The sequence below is a fragment of the Podarcis bocagei genome, assembly GCF_964188305.1.
Source record: "Podarcis bocagei genome assembly, chromosome: Z".
In the NCBI taxonomy this organism is placed as follows: domain Eukaryota; kingdom Metazoa; phylum Chordata; class Lepidosauria; order Squamata; family Lacertidae; genus Podarcis; species Podarcis bocagei.
This window is the reverse complement of record NC_138140.1, coordinates 519,019-540,918: the sequence shown is the minus strand read 5'-3', so window position 1 is coordinate 540,918 and position 21,900 is coordinate 519,019. Positions and strand designations below refer to the sequence as shown.

The window sequence follows — 21,900 nt, the reverse complement described above, 5'->3', positions numbered from 1 at the left end:
GTATAGTATTAAGATAGAGATGCTGGACCAATGCCTGGAGCTGCAGGTGATTGGTCGGTTCCGGAGAGGGGGCGGGGCCTGCGGAGAGGGGGCGGGGCTTATGGGTGTCCTTGACTGGCGGTATAATTATTATTAAATTAAATTAAAATAGTATTAAGATAGATAGATCAATATTTATTTATTCATTCATTAATTAATTATAGTATAGTATAGTATAGTATAGTATAGTATAACGATAGAGAGATATTTATTAATTAAATTAAAGTATAGTATAGTATTAAGATAGAGAGTTATTCATTAATTAAATTGAAGTATAGTCTAGTCTAGTATTAAGATACATAGATATTTATTCATTAATTAAATTATAGTATAGTATAGTATAACGATAGAGAGATATTTATTAATTAAATTAAAGTATAGTATAGTATTAAGATAGAGAGTTATTCATTAATTAAATTGAAGTATAGTCTAGTCTAGTATTAAGATACATAGATATTTATTCATTAATTAAATTATAGTATAGTATAGTATAGTATAACGATAGAGATATATTTATTAATTAAATTAAATTAAAGTATAGTATAGTATTAAGATATAGATTTATTCATTAATTAAATTGAAGTCTAGTCTAGTCTAGTATTAAGATACATAGATATTTATTCATTAATTAAATTATAGTATAGTATAAGTATAACGATAGAGAGATATTTATTAATTAAATTAAATTATAGTATAGTATTAAGATAGAGATTTATTCATTAATTAAATTGAAGTCTAGTCTAGTATTAAGATACATAGATATTTATTCATTAATTAAATTATAGTATAGTATAGTATAAGTATAAGTATAACGATAGAGAGATATTTATTAATTAAATTAAAGTATAGTATAGTATAGTATTAAGATAGAGATTTATTCATTAATTAAATTGAAGTATAGTCTAGTCTAGTCTAGTATTAAGATACATAGATATTTATTAATTAATTAAATTATAGTATAGTGTAGTATAGTATAAGTATAAGTATAACGATAGATAGATATTTATTAATTAAATTAAATTATAGTATAGTATTAAGATAGATAGAGATTTATTAATTGAATTTAAATTAATTTAAATTAAATTATAGTATAGCATAGTATTAAGATAGATATTTATTTATTTATTTATTCATTAATTAAATTAAAGTATAGTATAGTATAGTACAGCACAGTATAGTATAATGATAGATAGATATTTATTTATTTATTAAATTAAATTAAAGTATAGCATAGTATTAAGATAGATATTCATTAGTATAGTATAGTATAGTATAGTATAGTATAGTATAATATAGTATAGTATAATATAGTATAGTATAGTATAGTATAGATATTCATTAAGTATAATGAATATCTTAATACTATGCTATACTTTAATTTAATTTAATTAAAGTATAGTATGAATTAGATAGATAGCTATTCATTAATTAAGTTAAAGTATAGTATAGTATAGTATTAAGGAAGATAGATATTCATTAATTAAAGTATAGTATAATATTTAGATAGATAGATGATAGATGTTCATTAATTAAATTAAAGTATAGTATCGTTAGATGTTCATTAATTAAATTAAAGTATAGTATCGTATAGTATAAAGATAGATAGATATTCATTAAGTATAGTATCGTATAGTATTAAGATAGATAGATATTTGTTTATTAATTAATTTAAAGTATAGTATTAAGATAGATAGATATTCATTAGTATAGTATTGTATTGTATAGTATCGTATAGTATTATGATAGATAGATATTTATTCATTAATTAAAGTATAGTATAGTATTAAGATAGATAGATAGATAGATAGATAGATAGATAGATAGATATTAATTAAGTATAGCATAGCATAGTATTCTATCTTAATACTATACTATACTAAATGAATATCTATCTACCTTAATACTATACGATACTATACTTTAATTTGATTAAAGTATAGTATGAATTAGATTAGAGTATAGTATGAATTAGATAGATAGCTATTCATTAATTAAGTTAAATTAAATTATAGTATAGTGTAGTATAGTATAGTATTAAGGTAGATAGATATTCATTAATTAAAGTATAGTATAGTATTAAGATAGATAGATAGATAGATAGATAGATAGATAGATAGATAGATATTCATTAATTAAAGTATGTTATAGTATAGCATATTATTAAGATAGAGAGATAGATGATAGATAGATAGATAGATAGATAGATAGATAGATAGATATTCATTAATAAAATTATAGGATAGGATAGGATAGGATAGTATTAGGATAGTATTAGGATATTTATTCATTCATTCATTCATTAAAGTATAGTATAGTATTAGGATAGATAGATATTCATTAATTAAATTATTGTATAGCATAGTATAGTATAATAAATATAGATATTCATTAATCAAAGTATAGTATTTAGATAGATAGATAGATAGATATAGATATTCATTAATTAAATTATAGTATAGTATAGTATAGTATAGTATAGTATAGTATAGTATAGTATAGTATAGTATTATGATGGTTATTAATTTTTTATTTATTTTTTATTCATTAATTAAAGTATTGTATAGTATTAAGATAGATAGATATTCATTAATTAAATTAAATTAAATTAAAGTATAGTATAGTATAGTATAGTATTATGATGGTTATTAATTTTTTATTTATTTTTTTATTCATTAATTAAAGTATTGTATAGTAGTAAGATAGATAGATATTCATTAATTAAATTAAATTAAATTAAAGTATAGTATAGTATAGTATAGTATAGTATAGTATAGTATAGTATAGTATAGTATAGTATAGTATAGAATAATAGATAGATAGATAGATAGATAGATATTAAGGAAATTAAATTAAATTATAGTATAGTATAGTATAGTATTATGATGGATAGATATATATTCATTAATTAAAGTATAGTATAGTATTAAGATAGATAGATAGATAGATATTCATTAAGTATAGTATATACTTAATGAATATCTATCTTAATACTATACGATACTATACTTTAATTTGATTAAAGTATAGTATGAATTAGATTAGAGTATAGTATGAATTAGATAGATAGCTATTCATTAATTAAGTTAAATTAAATTATAGTATAGTGTAGTATAGTATAGTATTAAGGTAGATAGATATTCATTAATTAAAGTATAGTATAGTATTAAGATAGATAGATAGATAGATAGATAGATAGATAGATAGATATTCATTAATTAAAGTATGTTATAGTATAGCATATTATTAAGATAGAGAGATAGATGATAGATAGATAGATAGATAGATAGATAGATAGATAGATAGATAGATATTCATTAATAAAATTATAGGATAGGATAGGATAGGATAGTATTAGGATAGTATTAGGATATTTATTCATTCATTCATTCATTAAAGTATAGTATAGTATTAGGATAGATAGATATTCATTAATTAAATTATTGTATAGCATAGTATAGTATAATAAATATAGATATTCATTAATCAAAGTATAGTATTTAGATAGATAGATAGATAGATATAGATATTCATTAATTAAATTATAGTATAGTATAGTATAGTATAGTATAGTATAGTATAGTATAGTATAGTATAGTATTATGATGGTTATTAATTTTTTATTTATTTTTTATTCATTAATTAAAGTATTGTATAGTATTAAGATAGATAGATATTCATTAATTAAATTAAATTAAATTAAAGTATAGTATAGTATAGTATAGTATTATGATGGTTATTAATTTTTTATTTATTTTTTTATTCATTAATTAAAGTATTGTATAGTAGTAAGATAGATAGATATTCATTAATTAAATTAAATTAAATTAAAGTATAGTATAGTATAGTATAGTATAGTATAGTATAGTATAGTATAGTATAGAATAATAGATAGATAGATAGATAGATAGATAGATATTAAGGAAATTAAATTAAATTATAGTATAGTATAGTATAGTATTATGATGGATAGATATATATTCATTAATTAAAGTATAGTATAGTATTAAGATAGATAGATAGATAGATATTCATTAAGTATAGTATATACTTAATGAATATCTATCTTAATACTATACGATACTATACTTTAATTTGATTAAAGTATAGTATGAATTAGATTAAAGTATAGTATGAATTAGATATATAGATATTCATTAATTAAGTTAAATTATAGTATAGTGTAGTGTAGTATAGTATAGTATTAAGGTAGATAGATATTCATTAATTAAAGTATAGTATAATATTAAGATAGAGATTTATTCATTCATTCATTAAATGAAATTAAAGTATAGTATAGTATTAAGACAGATAGATAGATAGATATTCATTAATTAAAGTATAGTATAGTATAGCATATTATTAAGATATTTATTTATTTATTCATTAATTAATAAAATCATAGTATAGTATAGTATAGTATAGTATAGTATAGTATAGTATAGTATAGTATAGTATAGTATAGTATAGTATAGTATAGTATAGTTAGATATTCATTAATTAAAATATAGTATAGTATAATATTAAGATAGATAGATAGACATTCGTTAATTAAATTATTGTATAGCATAGTATAGTATAATAAATATAGATATTCATTAATTAAAATACAGTATAGTATAATATTAAGATAGATAGATAGACATTCGTTAATTAAATTATTGTATAGCATAGTATAGTATAATAAATATAGATATTCATTAATTAAATTATAGTATAGCATAGTATAGTATAGTAAAACCCCATTTCCTGTGCAGACAGGAAGTCCCCTTCTTCCATGGGTCACAGGGCGGAGTTCTGTGGGTCCGGCTCCGCCCCTTCACCCCTGACCCCCACTGGAAGACCCACTTGGGGGTCAGACCCACAGGGGGCACCATCCAGAACCTGCTGCCTGGACTCCATTTCCTGTGCAGACAGGAAGTCCTCGCTTCCATGGGTCAGAGGGCGGAGAGCTATGGGTGCAGCTCCGCCCCCTGATCCCTCACCTCTGCCCCACAGCTCTTCCACCGGGACTGTGAGCAGGCGGAGAACTGGAGGGTGCTGCCCAGACCCCATTTCCTGTGCAGACAGGAAGTCCTGTTCTTCCATGGGTCACAGGGCGGAGTTCTATGGGTCCAGCTCCGACCCCTCACCTCTGCCCCACAGCTCTTCCACCGGGACTGTGAGCAGGCAGAGAACTGGAGGGCGCTACCCGGACCCCATTTGCTGTCCAGACAGGAAGTCCCATTCTTCCATGGGTCACAGGGCAAAGTTCTATGGGTCCGGCTACGCCCCCCACCGGAAGACCCACTTGTGGGTCAGAGGGGTTTCCTACATAGGGGGCACCACCCAGAACCCGCTACCCGGAGCCCATTTCTGAGGGATGGGCTAAATCAGTGGGTCAGAGGGCGGAGATCTAGGGGTCCAGCTCCGCCCCCTCACCCCCGACCCCTAACCTCTGCCCCACAGCTCTTCCACCAGGACTGCGAGCAGGCGGAGAACTGGAGGGCGCTACCCGGACCCCACAGCTCTTCCACCCACTGCCCAGATCCCGTTTCCTGTGCAGACAGGAAGTCCCGTTCTTCCATGGGTCAGAGGGCGGAGTTCTATGGGTCCGGCTCCGCCCCCCACCGGAAGACCCACTTGTGGGTCAGAGGGGTTTCCTACATAGGGGGCACCACCCGGAACCCGCTACCCGGAGCCCATTTCTGAGGGATGGGCTAAATCTGTGGGTCAGAGGGCGGAGTTCTATGGGTCCAGCTCCGCCCCCGACCCCTCGCCTCTGCCCCACAGCTCTTCCACCGGGACTGCGAGCAGGCAGAGAACTGGAGGGCGCTACCCGGACCCCATTTCCTGTGCAGACAGGAAGTCCTCGCTACCATGGGCCAGAGGGCGGGGATCTATGGGTCCGGCTCCGCCCCCTGACCCCTCACCTCTGCCCCATAGCTCTTCCACCGGGACTGCGAGCAGGCAGAGAACTGGAGGGCGCTACCCGGACCCCATTTCCTGTGCAGACAGGAAGTCCTCTCTTCCATGGGTCAGAGGGCGGAGATCTATGGGTCCAGCTCCACCCCTTCACCCCCTCTGCCCCCCACCTGCCCCACAGCTCTTCCACCGGGACTGCGAGCAGGCAGAGAACTGGAGGGCGCTACCCGGACCCCATTTCCTGTGCAGACAGGAAGTCCTCTCTTCCATGGGTCAGAGGGCGGAGATCTATGGGTCCAGCTCCACCCCTTCACCCCCTCTGCCCCCCACCTGCCCCACAGCTCTTCCACCGGGACTGCGAGCAGGCAGAGAACTGGAGGGCGCTACCCGGACCCCACAGCTCTTCCACCCACTGCCCAGATCCCGTTTCCTGTGCAGACAGGAAGTCCTCGCTTCCATGGGGCAGAGGGCGGAGATCTATGGGTCCAGCTCTGCCCCCTCGCCCCTCACCCCAGGCAGAGAACTGGAGGGCGCTACCCGGACCCCACAGCTCTTCCACCCACTGCCCAGATCCCGTTTCCTGTGCAGACAGGAAGTCCTCGCTTCCATGGGGCAGAGGGCGGAGATCTATGGGTCCAGCTCCGCCCCCTCACCCCTCACCCCAGGCAGAGAACTGGAGGGCGCTACCCGGACCCCACAGCTCTCCCACCCACTGCCCAGATCCCGTTTCCTGTGCAGACAGGAAGTCCTGGTCTACCGTGGGTCGGGGAGCTCTGACCCCTAACCTCTGCCCCACAGCTCTTCCACCGGGACTGCGAGCAGGCGGAGAACTGGATGGCGGCCCGGGAGGCTTTCCTCAACACGGAGGACAAAGGCGATTCGCTGGACAGCGTGGAGGCGCTAATTAAGAAACACGAGGATTTCGACAAGGCGATCAACGTCCAGGTGAGGCGGTCGGCGGCGGGAAGCGGATTTATATCCACCGGATCGAGTGGATTCCTCGGGCTCCTTCCTTTGGATGGGCTTTTTTTCTCTTCTTCTATTCTATTTTCTTATTTTCTATTCTATTCTATTTTAATTTAATTTAATTTAATTATTTAATTTAATTTAATTTAATTCTTCTATTCTATTCTATTCCTATTTTATTTTACTTTATTCTATTTTTTATTTTGCTTTTTTATTCTATCCTATTATTTTTTTTAATTTAATTTAATTAATTTTATTATTCTATTCTATTCTATTTTTTCATTTCATTTTATTATTCTATTCTATTCTATTCTATTCTTTATTTTTTAGTTTATTTTATTTTATTCCATTCTATTCTATTCTTAATTTTATTTCTTTATTCTATTCTATTCTATTCTATTCTTTATTTTATTTTATTTTATTTTATTTTATTTATTGGACTCGTTTCTGGTCCGCTCACAGGAAACATCTCCCAAACTTTTCATTTTATTTTATTTTATTTATTTTATTCTGTTCTATTTTGTTCTATTGGACTCGTTCCTGGTCCACTCACGGGAAATTTAATTTAATTTAATTAATCGCCCAGAATTTTCCTTTCTTCTGGGCCATTTAATCTGAATTTTTCTTTCTTCAGTCCTTTGCTGAACAGCTCATAATTTAATTTAATTTTAATTTTAATTTAAATTTAATTTAAATTAATTTACTTTTTTAATTTTAATTTAATTTTAATTTAATTTAATTTAATTTATCGCACAGAATTTAATCTGAATTAATCTGAATTTTTATTTTCTTTGAATCTGAATTTTAATTTTAATTTTCTTTGAATCTGAATTTAATCAGCATCTTTCTTTCTTCCTTTTTCCATCCAGGAGGAAAAAATTGCTGCTCTGCAATCGTTCGCCGAACAGCTGATTTCGGCCGACCACTACGCCAAAGGAGTTGTCGCCAATCGGCGTAACGAAGTTCTGGACAGGTCAGTTATATCCCTACATCATTTTATTACTATGATTAATAATAATAATAATAATAATAATAATAATAATAATAATAATAATAATAATAATAATAATTTATTTATACCCCACCCAACTGGCTGGGGTTTTCCAGCCACTGTGATATCCCTACATAATATTAATATTAATCTTATAATATATATTTATTATAATAATTATTCATATTATAATTATATTTATAAGAATAATATTGTTGTTACATTTATTATGATATATTATTATTAATATTGTTGTATTTATTATATTATACATTAAAATTATTGTTGTTACATTTATTGAATTTATTATAATATATTATTATTCGGGTTGTAATATTATATTTATTATAGTATATTAGTAGTAGCAGTAAGAATAATAATAAATAGAATAATAAGAATAACAAGAATAAACTTATTCTTATTATTAGAATAAGAATTATACATAATAAGAGTAAAATATTCTTCTTCATATATTATATCAAATATAAGAATAAGAATTATACATAATAATATATTATTATTCTATTTATTATTCTAATTCTAATTCTAATTCTAATTATTATTATTATAACTATTATTCTTATTCTTATTCTTATTCTTATTATTTATACCCCACCCAACTGGCTGGGTTTTACTATCATTCTTATTCTTATTCTTAGTCTATTTATTCCTATTATTCTTGTTATTCTTCTTATTCTATATATTCGTATTCTTATTCTTAGAATAAGAATTATACATAATAATATATTATTATTCTATTTATTCTTCTAATTATTCTATTTATTATTCTAATTATTCTATTTATTATTCTATTTATTGTTCTAATTATTCTATTTATTATTCTATTTATTATTCTATTATTCTATTTATTGTTCTAATTATTCTATTTATTGTTCTATTTATTATTCTAATTATTCTATTTATTATTCTAATTATTGTTCTATTTATTGTTCTAATTATTCTATTTATTATTCTATTTATTATCCTATTTATTATCCTATTTATTCTATTTATTATTATTATTATTATTATTATTATTATTATTATTATTAATTTATTCTTCCCGCCCCCCAGGTGGCGCCGCCTGAAGGCCCAGATGATCGAGAAGCGCTCCAAACTGGGCGAGTCCCAGACCCTCCAGCAGTTCAGCCGCGACGTCGACGAGATCGAGGCCTGGATCAGCGAGAAGCTGCAGACGGCAAGCGACGAGTCCTACAAAGATCCCACCAACATCCAGGTGAGGGATCCTGAGAAGGAGGGATTATTAGGCGATTATTAGAGAGTTATTAGGGTGGTTAGATTGTTATTTATTAGGTTATTGTTAGATTATTAGAGGATTATTAGGATTATTGGATGATTATTAGGACGATGATAATCCTACAAGGATCCCGCCAACATCCAGGTGAGGGATCCTGAGAAGGAGGGATTATTAGGCGATTATTAGACGAATATTAGGATGATTAGATGGTTGTATGTTGGAATATTGTTAGATTATTAGAGGATTATTAGGTGATTATTAGAGGGTTATTAGGACGGTTAGATGGTTGTATGTTGGAATATTGTTAGATTATTAGAGGATTATTAGGACGATGAGAATCCTACAAGGATCCCACCAACATCCGGGTGAGGGATCCTGAGAAGGAGGGATTATTAGGCGATTATTAGAGGATTATTAGAGGATTATTAGATGATTATTAGGAAGATTAGAATCCTACAAGGATCCCACCAGTATCCAGGTGAGAGATCCTGAGAAGGATGGACCAGATCCTTCCGGACCTTATCTCCCTGGACCGGATCCTTCAGGCTCTGATCCCTCTGCACCAGAATCCCCCTGAACCAGATCCCCTGACCAGATCCTTCCGGACCGGATCTCCCTGGACTGGATCCTTCGGGACCTGATCCCCAGGACCCATCCTTCGGGCTTGGATCCCTCTGGACCAGAATCCCCGTGGACCAGAATCCCTGGACCCGATCCCCCTGACCAGATCCTTCCGGACCGTATCTCCCTGGACCGTATCCTTCCAGACCGGATCCTCCCTCCTCTCTCCTCCCTGGTGCGACCCACATGGATCAGCCCAGGGGGCAGAGAGCCGCCGGTCGATCCGCTGGGATCCACTGGGGCGGCTGAGTCCGGAAAGGATCCCTCCCCCGCCGGATCCCTCTCCGCTCCCGGCCAACCAGAAAGCAGGGCTCCGTTTCTCCCCCCTCACCCACCGGATTAACAACAGTCGCCGGATCCCGGGAACCGGATCCTGATCTCTCTCTCTCTCTTCTTTTCTTCTTTCCCTCTCTCCTTCCAGCTCTCCAAACTCCTGGTAAGTCTCTCTCCGTTATTTGTCGGCTTGCCTTTTCTTCTTCTTCTTTCTTCTTCTTCTTTCTTCTTTTCTTCTTTATTTTTTCATTTTTATTCTTATTCTTTCTTCTTTTGTCCTTATTGTTATTTCCATTTCTTTATCATTCTTCTTCTTCTTCTTCTTCTTTCCGATTCTTTTCTTCTTACTTATCATTTATTCTTTTATTCTTATTTATTTATTCTTTATTGTTATTATTATTTATTTTATTCTTCTTCTTCTTATTTCTTCTTCTTCTTCTTCTTCTTCTTCTTCTTCTTCTTCTTCTTCTTCTTCTTCTTCTTCTTCTTCTTTCCGATTCTTTTCTTCTTACTTATCATTTATTCTTTTATTCTTATTCTTTATTTTTTCATTTTTATTCTTATTCTTCTTTTATCCTTATTTTCATTTCTTTATCATTCTTATTTATTTTATTCTTCTTTTTCTTCTTCTTTCTTCTTTCCTTCTTTCTTTTTTCCATTTTTCTTCTTCTTTCTTCTTTTCTTCTTTATTTTTTCATTTTTCTTCTTATTCTTTCTTCTTTTGTCCTTATTTTCATTTATTCATTTATCATTCTTCTTCTTATTTATTTTATTCTTATTCTTATTTCTTCTTCTTCTTCTTTTTCTTCTTCTTTCTTCTTTCCTTCTTTATTTTTTCTTTTTCTTCTTATTCTTTCTTCTTTTGTCCTAATTGTTATTTTCATTTCTTTATTTATCATTCTTCTTATTATTTATTTTATTCTTCTTTTTCTTCTTCTTCTTTCTTTTCTTCTATATTTTTTATTTTTATTCTTATTCTTTCTTCTTTTATCCTTATTTTCATTTATTTATCATTCTTCTTATTATTTATTTTATTCTTCTTATTTCTTCTTCTTTCTTCATTCTTTCTTTATTTTTTCATTTTTCTTCTTATTCTTTCTTCTTTTGTCCTTATTTTCATTTCTTTATTTATCATTCTTCTTATTTATTTTATTCTTCTTCTTTCTTCTTCTTTCTTCTTTTCTTCTTTATTTTTTCATTTTCATTCTTATTCTTTATTCTTTTGTCATTGTTATCCTTATTTTCATTTATTTATCATTCTTATTCTTATTTATTTTATTCTTATTTCTTCTTCTTCTTTCCAATTCTTTTCTTCCTACTTATCATTTATTCTTTTATTCTTTATTTCTTCTTCTTCTTTCCGATTCTTTTCTTCTTACTTATCATTTATTCTTTTATTCTTATTCTTTATTTTTTCATTTTTATTCTTATTATTTAGTCTTTTATCCTTATTGTTACCCTTATTTTCATTTCTTTAATTCTTCTTCTTCTTATTTATTTTATTCTTATTCTGATTTCTTCTTCTTCTTTCCGATTCTTTTATTCTTACTTACCATTTATTATTTTATTCTTATTCTTATTTATTTATTCTTTATTATTATTCTTATTTATCTTATTCTTATTTCTTCTTTCTTCTTCTTTCCGATTCTTTTCTTCCTCTTCTTATCTCCTATTCTTTTATTACTTATTATTATTTTATAATTACCGATTCTTTTATTCTGATTTATTCTTTTATTCTTTTATTCTTTTATTCTCATTTATTCTTTATTCTTTTCTTCTTCTTATTATTTCCGATTCTTTTATTCTTCTTTTTCTTTTCTCGTTCCCCCCGTTCGTTCGTTCGCTCGTCCGTCTGTCCCGTCTTTCTCGTTTGGATGGCTTTTTCGTTTCTCTCCCCTCTCGTTATATGACATCACCTCGTTATATGACATCACCCACATCGCCGTCCAATCGCGTGTGTTTTTTATACATAAATACGTTGACCGATTTATTTACTTATTTATTGACCTATTTATTTATTCACCTACGTTTATATATTAACCTTTTATTTATTAACCTATTTTGATTCATTAATCTGTCAATCTTTTTCTTAATTAACCTACTTATTTATTAACCTGTGCTGATTTGTTAACCCCTTATTTGTTTATTAACCTGTTTTCATTCATTGATTGATAATAATATTAATTGATCTATTAATATTTTGTTAAAATTAACCTGTTTATTTATATAGTAACACAATTTGTTCATTTTTTTTAATTATTAGCTTGTTTATATATTAACCTGTTTCTTTGTTGTTGTTTAGTCGTTTAGTCGTGTCCGACTCTTCGTGACCCCATGGACCAGAGCACGCCAGGCACTTCTGTCCTCCACTGCCTCCCGCAGTTTGATCAAACTCATGCTGGTAGCTTCACGAACACCATCCAACCATCTCGTTCTCTGTCGTCCCCTTCTCCTTGTGCCCTCCATCTTTCCCAACATCAGGGTCTTTTCCAGGGAGTCTTCTCTTCTCATGAGGTGGCCAAAGTATTGGAGCCTCAGCTTCACGATCTGTCCTTCCAGTGAGCGCTCAGGGCTGATTTCCTTCAGAATGGAGAGGTTTGATCTTCTTGCAGTCCATGGGACTCTCAAGAGTCTCCTCCAGCACCATAATTCAAAAGCATCAATTCTTCGGCGATCAGCCTTCTTTATGGTCCAGCTCTCACTTCCATACATCACTACTGGGAAAACCATGGCTTTTACTATACGGACCTTTGTTGGCAAGGTGATGTCTCTGCTTTTTAAGATGTTGTCTAGGTTTGCCATCGCCTTTCTCCCAAGGAGCAGGCGTCTTTTAATTTCGTGACTGCTGTCACCATCTGCACTGATCATGGAGCCCAAGAAAGTAAAATCTCTCACTGCCTCCATTTCTTCCCCTTCTATTTGCCAGGAGGTGATGGGCCCAGTGGCCATGATCTTCGTTTTTTTGATGTTGAGCTTCAGACCATATTTTGCGCTCTCCTCTTTCACCCTCATTAAAAGGTTCTTTAATTCCTCTTCACTTTCTGCCATCAAGGTTGTGTCATCTGCATATCTGAGGTTGTTGATATTTCTTCCGGCAATCTTAATTCCGGCTTGGGATTCATCCAGCCCAGCCTTTCGCATGATGAATTCTGCATATAAGTTAAATAAGCAGGGAGACAATATACATCCTTGCCGTACTCCTTTCCCAATTTGGAACCAATCAGTTGTTCCATATCCAGTTCTAACTGTAGCTTCTTGTCCCACATAGAGATTTCTCAGGAGACAGATGAGGTGATCAGGCACTCCCATTTCTTTAAGAACTTGCCATAGTTTGCTGTGGTCAACACAGTCAAAGGCTTTTGCATAGTCAATGAAGCAGAAGTAGATGTCTTTCTGGAACTCTCTAGCTTTCTCCATAATCCAGCGCATGTTTGCAATTTGGTCTCTGGTTCCTCTGCCTCTTCTAAATCCAGCTTGCACTTCTGGGAGTTCTCGGTCCACATACTGCTTGAGCCTTCCTTGTAGAATTTTAAGCATAACCTTGCTAGCATGTGAAATGAGTGAAATTGTGCGGTAGTTGGAGCATTCTTTGGCACTGCCTTTCTTTGGGATTGGGATGTAGACTGATCTTCTCCAATCCTCTGGCCACTGCTGAGTTTTCCAAACTTGCTGGCATATTGAGTGTAGCACCTTAACAGCATCATCTTTTAAAATTTTAAACAGTTCAGCTGGAATACCATCACTTCCACTGGCCTTGTTATTTGCAGTGCTTTCTAAGGCCCATTTGACTTCACTCTCCAGGATGTCTGGCTCAAGGTCAGCAACCACACTACCTGGGGTGTACGAGACATCCATATCATTCTGGTATAATTCCTCTGTGTATTCTTGCCACCTCTTCTTGATGTCTTCTGCTTCAGTTAGGTCTTTACCACTTTTGTCCTTTATTATGGTAATCTTTGTACGAAATGTTCCTTTCATATTTCCGATTTTCTTGAACAGATCTCTGGTTCTTCCCATTCTGTTGCTCTCCTCTATTTCTTTGCATTGCTCGTTTAAGAAGGCCTTCTTGTCTCTCCTTGCTATTCTTTGGAAATCTGCATTCAATTTCCTGTATCTTTCACTATCTCCTTCGCATTTTGCTTGCCTTCTCTCCCCCGCTATTTGTAAGGCCTCGTTGGACAGCCACTTTGCTTTCTTGCATTTCTTTTTCATTGGGATGGTTTTAGTTGCTGCCTCCTGTATAATGTTGCGAGCCTCCACCCATAGTTCTTCAGGCACTCTGTCCAGCAAATCTAAATCCTTAAACCTGTTCCTCACTTCCACTGTGTATTCATAAGGGATTTGGTTTAGATTGTATCTTACCTGTCCAGTGGTTTTTCCTACTTTCTTCAGTTTAAGCTTGAATTTTGCTATAAGAAGCTGATGATCTGAGCCACAGTCAGCTCCAGGTCTTGTTTTTGCTGACTGTATAGAGCTTCTCCATCTTTGGCTGCAGAGAATATAATCAATCTGATTTCGATGTTGCCCATCTGGGGATGTCCATGTGTAGAGTCGTCTCTTGTGTTGTTGGAAAAGCGTGTTTGTGATGACCAGCTTGTTCTCTTGACAGAACTCTATTAGCCTTTGCCCTGCTTCGTTTTGATCTCCAAGGCCAAACTTGCCAGTTGTTCCTTTTATCTCTTGATTCCCTACTTTAGCATTCCAATCCCCTATAATGAGCAGAACATCCTTCTTTGGTGTCACTTCTATAAGGTCTTGTAAGTCTTCATAGAATTGGTCAATTTCAGTTTCTTCAGCACCAGTAGTTGGTGCATAAACTTGGATTACTGTGATGTTAAAAGGTCTGCCTTGGATTCGTATCGAGATCATTCTATCATTTTTGAGACTGCATCCCAGTACAGCTTTCGCCACTCTTTTGTTGACTATGAGGGCCACTCCATTTCTTTTACGGGTTTCTTGCCCACAGTAGTAGATATGATAGTCATCCGAACTGAATTCGCCCATTCCCGTCCATTTTAGCTCACTGATGCCCAGGATGTCAATATTTATTCTTGCCATCTCATTTTTGACCACATCCAACTTACCCAGGTTCATGGTTCTTACATTCCAGGTTCCTATGCAATATTTTTCTTTACAGCATTGGACTTTCCTTTCGCTTCCATGCATATCCACAACTGAGCGTCCTTTCGGCTTTGGCCCAGCCGCTTCATCAGCTCTGGATCTACTTGTACTTGTCCTCCGCTCTTCCCCAGTAGCATGTTGGACACCTTCCGACCTGAGGGGCTCATCTTCCAGCGTCATAACTTTTATATGTCTGTTGTCTTTGTCCATGGAGTTTTCTTGGCAGGGATACTGGAGTGGCTTGCCGGTTCCTACTCCAGGTGGATCACGTTTGGTCAAAACTCTCCACTATGGCCTGTTCATCTTGGGTGCCCTGCTCGGCATAGTTCATAGCTTCTCTGAGTTCTTCAAGCCCCTTCGCCACGGCAAGGCAGTGATCCATGAAGGGGAACCTGTTTCTTTAGTAACCTTTTATTTATCCACCTTTTATTTATTATTATTATTTATTAGCCTATTTATTTATGATTTATTCACCTATTTTTAATTATGTATTTATTAACTTTTTATTTCTGGATGAACCTGTTCGCTAATCTATTTATTTATTTGTTTATTGATTATTAAACTTTTTATTTATATATTTTTTTAAAAAAACTAACCTAGTTTTTTAACCTAACCTAGTTCATTTTTTTAATTATTAACTTGTTTATATATTAACCTGTTTCTTTAGTAAGCTTTTATTTATCCACCTTTTATTTATGATTATTATTTATTTGCCTATTTATGATTTATTCACCTACTTTTAAAAAGAAATTATGTATTTATTTATATGTTTATATTATGTATTTATTTATATATATTTATTAACTTTTTACTTCTGGATGAACCTGTTCGCTAATCTATTTATTTATTTGTTTAATGTTTATTAAACTATTTATTTATCTATTTATTTATCGACCCATTTATTTATTTACGTATTTGCCTATTTACTTATGAACCTATTCCCCCTTTATTAACCCATTAATTTATTTATCGATTTACAATTTTGTGTTTTGCCCGTTTTTACGCCGTTTCCCCCCATCTTTCCAGAGCAAGCACCAAAAACACCAGGCCTTTGAAGCCGAACTCCAGGCCAACGCCGACCGGATCCGGGGCGTCATTGACGTCGGCAACTCCCTCATCGAACGCGGGGCCTGCGCCGGGAGCGAGGACGCCGTCAAGGTGGGTCGGTTTGCGCAGCGGAGCCTGTCATGTGACCTGTCCTATGAAAGCCCACGGCGTTCCGAAGAGAATGGCACTTCCTGATTGGCTGTAGTTCCTTCCTGGGTGGAGCTTTTGAGGTTTATGTGTCGTCCGGCCTAGCCAATCCGCTCATGCTAGTTTCTGGTACTGTTTGTGAATTACCTAAAGCGGACAAGTCTGTCATGTGACCTGTCATATAAAAGCCCATGTCCTTCTGAAAATATTGGTACTTCCTGTTTGGATGTATCCACTTCCTGGGCGGAGTTTTTGAGGGTTTTGTGTAGCTCGGCCTACTAGTGTTTCTGATTTCCCCAAAGGGGACAAGCCTGTCATGTGACCTGTCATATAAAAGCCCATGGCGTTCCGAAGACAATGGCACTTCCTGATTGGCCGTAGCTTCTTCCTGGGCGGAGCTAGGCCAATTTCCTGAGTATCCTATAGTGGACAAGCCTGTCATATGACCTGTCCTATAAAAGCCCACGTCGTTCCGAAGAGAATGGCACTTCCTGATTGGGTGTAGCTCCTTCCTGGGCGGAGCTTTTGAGGTTTTTGTGTAGTCCGGCTTAGCCAATCCGGTCATCCTAGCTTCTGCTACTGTTTGTGAATTACCTAAAGCGGATAAGCCTATCATGTGACCTGTCATATGAAAGCCCACGGCGTTCCGAAGACAATGGCGTCTCCTGATTGGACATAGCTCCTTCCTGGGCGGAGCTTTTGAGGTTTATGTGTAGTCCGGCCTAGCCAATCCGCTTCCATTCATCTTAGTTTCCAAATTTCCTCAAGGGGACAAGCCTATCATGTGACCTGTCATATGACAGCCCACGGCGTTCCGAAGACAATGGCGTCTCCTGATTGGACATAGCTCCTTCCTGGGCGGAGCTTTTGAGGTTTATGTGTAGTCCGGCCTAGCCAATCCGCTTCTGTTCATCTTAGTTTTCCTCAAGGGGACAAGCCTGTCATGTGACCTGTCATATGAAAGCCCACGGCGTTCCGAAGAGAATGGCGTCTCCTGATTGGACGTAGCTCCTTCCTGGGCGGAGCTTTGGGGCTTTTTGTGTATCTGGCCCGTCCAAAATTCTTATCATTATTGAAATTTCAAGGCTTCGAAACTGGCATAAAATATTTCAATTTGATTTGATCTGATTTGATTCTGGTTCCAAAATTTCCTCCCGTTCTTGTCCCTCCCCTCCAGGCCCGATTGGCCGCCCTGGCCGACCAATGGCAGTTCCTGGTTCAGAAGTCGGCGGAGAAGAGTCACCGCCTGAAAGAAGCCAATAAGCAGCAGAATTTCAACACCGGGATCAAAGATTTCGACTTCTGGCTTTCGGAGGTAGGGAGCGTCTTCTTCTTCTTCTTCTTCTTATTATTATTATTATCATTATCATTATTATTATTATTATTATTTTATTTTTTATGTTCAAGTAGAAAACCATTATCAATATTATTATTATTATTATTATTATTATTATTATTATTATTATTGATAATACGAACTGAATTTATCTCGGGGTAGGGGGCATATTATTATTATTATTATTTTTAATGATCAAATGGAGAACCATTATCAATATTATTAGTAATTATTATTATTATTAATGATAATAATACGAACTGAATTTATCTCGGGGTAGGGGGCATATTATTATTATTATTATTATTATTATTATTATTATTATTATTATTATATTTTTAAACATCAAGTAGAGAACCATTATCAATATTATTAGTAATTATTAGTAATTATTATTATTATTATTATTAAGATCAAGTAGAGAATCATTATCAATATTATTAGTAATCATTATTATTATTAATGATATTATTATTATTAATGATAATAATACAAACTGAATTTATCTCGAGGTAGGGGGCATATTATTATTATTATTATTATTATTATTATTATTATTATTATTATTATTATTATTATTATTATTATATTTTTAACATCAAGTAGAGAACCATTATCAATATTATTAGTAATCATTATTTTTATTATTAATGATAATAATACGAACTGAATTTATCTGGGGGACAATGGGTGGATGGGCAGAATCAAGGAGAGAACCATTATTATTATTAATATTATTAATATTATTAATACGGGTGGGTGGGTTGGCAGAATCAAGTAAATAACCTATATTATTATTATTATTATTATTATTATTATTATTATTATTATTGCAGGAAGATGGTAGTACAGGAAGATATTATTATTATTATTACATTCTTTATGATCAAGTAGAGAACCATTATCAATATTATTAGTAATCATTATTATTATTATTACTATTCATGATAATAATACGAACTGAATTTATCTCGGGGTGGGGGACAATGGGTGGGTGGGCAGAATCAAGTAGAGAACCATTATTATTATTAATATTATTAATACGGGTGGGTTGGCAGAATCAAGTAAATAACCATTATTATTATTAATATTATTAATATTAGTAATGCGGGCGGGTGGGTTGGCAGAATCAAGTAAATAACCATTATTATTATTATTATTATTATTATTATTATTATTATGTTTTTTATGATCAAGTACAGAACCATTATTATTATTATTATTATTATTATTATTATTATTATTATTATTATGGTTATTATGGTTATTATTGTTATTATTATTATTATTATTATTATTATTATTATTCCCCCAGGTGGAAGCGCTGCTCGCCTCTGAGGATTATGGGAAAGACCTGGCGTCCGTTAATAACCTTCTGAAAAAACACCAGCTGCTGGAAGCCGATATTTCGGCCCACGAGGTAAATTATTATTATTATTATTATTATTATTATTATTATTATTATTATTATTATTATTATTATTATTATTATTGAAACCCAGCCAAATGGGTGGGAAATAATTTATTATTATTATTATTATTATTATTATTATTATTATTATTATTATTATTGTTATTGTTATTGTTATTGTTATTATTGTTATTATTATTATTGAAACCCAGCCAAATGGGAGGGGCATAAATTATTATTGTTGTTGTTGTTGTTGTTGTTGTTGTTGTTGTTAAATTATTGTTGTTGTTGTTGTTGTTGTTGTTGTTGTTGTTGTTATTAAATTAGGTACCATTTGTTCAGAAACGGAATACAAATAATATTTTCAGTGGTTTGGGGACTCAGCCATAGGAAATAACTTTTTCCCATAAATGTTAGGTGCAAAATTTTCAGAAACGGAACTGAAATCTTAATTTTAAAATAGTGCCAAATTTCGGGAAATAGAAATATTATTTTAAAATCAGAAACTGAATCGAAAAATTATTTTAAAATGAAAAACTGAATCGAAATCTTCATTTTAAAATCAGAAACGGAATCAAAACCTCCATTTCAAGATCGGGCTAAATTTTCAGAAATGTCGGAATTTTTTCAGAATTTTTTCCAAGAACAAAAAGAAATAAAAATGAAATTCAATCTAGTTTTTGCTTGTTTAACCCTTTAAAAATTTTCAGAAATTGAATTAAAAAAATAAATTAAAATTAAATTAAATTAAAATTAAATTAAATTTTCAGAAATGTCAGAATTTTTTCAGCATTTTTTTCAAGAACAACATGAAATAAAAATGGAATTCAATCTTGTTTCTGCTTGTTTAACCCTTTAGAATTTTCAGAAAGTGAATTTTAAAAAAATAAATTAAAATTAAATTAAATTAAAATTTTAAGAAACTGACATTTTAAAAATAAATTAAAATTAAATTAAATTAAAATTTTAAGAAACTCATTTTAAAAAATAAATTAAAATTAAAATTAAATTAAATTGAAATTTTAAGAAACTGACATTTTAAAAAACAAATTAAAATTAAGTTAAATTAAATTAAATTGAAATTTTAAGAAACTGACATTTTAAAAAACAAATTAAAATTAAGTTAAATTAAATTAAATTAAAATTTTAAGAAACTGACATTTTAAAAAACAAATTAAAATTAAATTAAATAAATTAAAATTTGAAGAAACTGACATTTTAAAAAATAAATTAAAATTAAATTAAATTAAAATTTGAAGAAACTGACATTTTAAAAAACAAATTAAAATTAAATTAAATTAAATTAAAGTTTCCAGTTCTTTAACCTGTCGATTATTTTTTAAAAATAAATTTATTTTAAAATTAAATTAAATTAAAGTTTCCAGTTCTTTAACCTTTCGATTATTTTTTCTAAATAAATTGATTTTAAAATTAAATTAAAGTTTCCAGTTCTTTAACCTTTCGATTTTTAAAAAAATAAATTTATTTTAAAATTAAATTAAAGTTTCCAGTTCTTTAACCTGTCGATCATTTTTTAAAAATAAATTTATTTTAAAATTAAATTAATTTAAAGTTTCCAGTTCTTTAACCTGTCAATTATTTTTTTAAAAAATAAATTCATTTAAAAATTAAATTAAATTAAATTACTTTTTTTAACCCTTTGCTCTCCCGCCCGTCCGCAGCCAAATTTCCTGAAATACTGTAGAATCAGAAACGAAACCAAAAATCTGACTTTTAAAAATTGTGCCCAATTTCCAGGGTTATAAATCTCGTTTTAAAATCAGAAATGGAATCAAAATCTCCCTTTCAAGATCGGGCGAAATTTTCAGAAATGTCAGAATTTTTGTCAGAATTTTTTCCAAGAACAAAATGAAATAAAAATGAAATTCAACCGAGTTTCTGCTTGTTTCACCCTTTAAAATTTTCAGAAATTGAATTTTTTCCAAAAAAATCCTTTGCTTTCCGTCCATCCAAAGGAAATAGAATCAGAAACGGAACCAAAAATCTGACTTTTTAAAATTGCGCCCAATTTCCAGGGTTACAAATCTCGCTTTAAAATCAGAAACGGAATCAAAATCGTGCCAAATTTTCCGAAATTTCAGCATTTTGTTCAAGAACAACATGAAATAAAAATGAAATTAAAATCAGAAACGGAATCAAAATCGTGCCAGATTTTCCGAAATTTCAGCATTTTGTTCAAGAACAACATGAAATAAAAATGAAATTAAAATCAGAAACGGAATCAAAATCTCCATTTCAGGATCGGTCGAAATTTTCAGAAATGTCAGAATTTTTTCAGAATTTTTTTCAAGAACACAATGAAATAAACATGGAATTCAATCTAGTTTCTGCTTGTTTAACCCTTTAAATTTTTAAGAAATTGAATTTTTAAAAAATAAATTAAAATTAAATTAAAATAAAATTAAATTAAATTAAATTTTCAGAAATGTCAGAATTTTTTCAGCATTTTTTTCAAGAACACAACGAAATAAACATGGAATTCAATCTACTTTCTGCTTCTTTCACCCTTTAAATTTTTCAGAAATTGAATTTTTTAAAAAAAAAAATCCTTCGCTTTCCGTCCATCAAAATCAATCAAAACCGTGCCAAATTTTCAGAAATTTCAGATTTTTATTTCCATTGATTTTTTTTAATTGGTTTTAATTTAAAACAACATTAAAACAAACGGGGGGGAAACAACATACACGCGAAAAAGAAATACATAAAAAAATAATAAGAAAGAAAAAACAAAAAAAATTAAGAAACGGTTTTTTTAAAAAAAAATTAAA

General features: G+C 32.2%; 1 protein-coding gene across 1 annotated transcript in view; it reads left to right on the top strand.

Moving 5' to 3' along the window:
• The window catches only part of SPTAN1 (spectrin alpha, non-erythrocytic 1), a 185,565-nt gene that overhangs the window by 117,207 nt on the left and 46,458 nt on the right, over window positions 1-21,900 (top strand). The window contains exons 36-41 of the mRNA XM_081179155.1: window positions 6,739-6,885; window positions 7,776-7,879; window positions 8,972-9,134; window positions 16,197-16,328; window positions 17,542-17,679; window positions 19,016-19,120. Coding sequence (XP_081035281.1) covers window positions 6,739-6,885; window positions 7,776-7,879; window positions 8,972-9,134; window positions 16,197-16,328; window positions 17,542-17,679; window positions 19,016-19,120 — 789 coding nt within the window. The remainder of the gene's footprint in view (window positions 1-6,738; window positions 6,886-7,775; window positions 7,880-8,971; window positions 9,135-16,196; window positions 16,329-17,541; window positions 17,680-19,015; window positions 19,121-21,900) is intronic.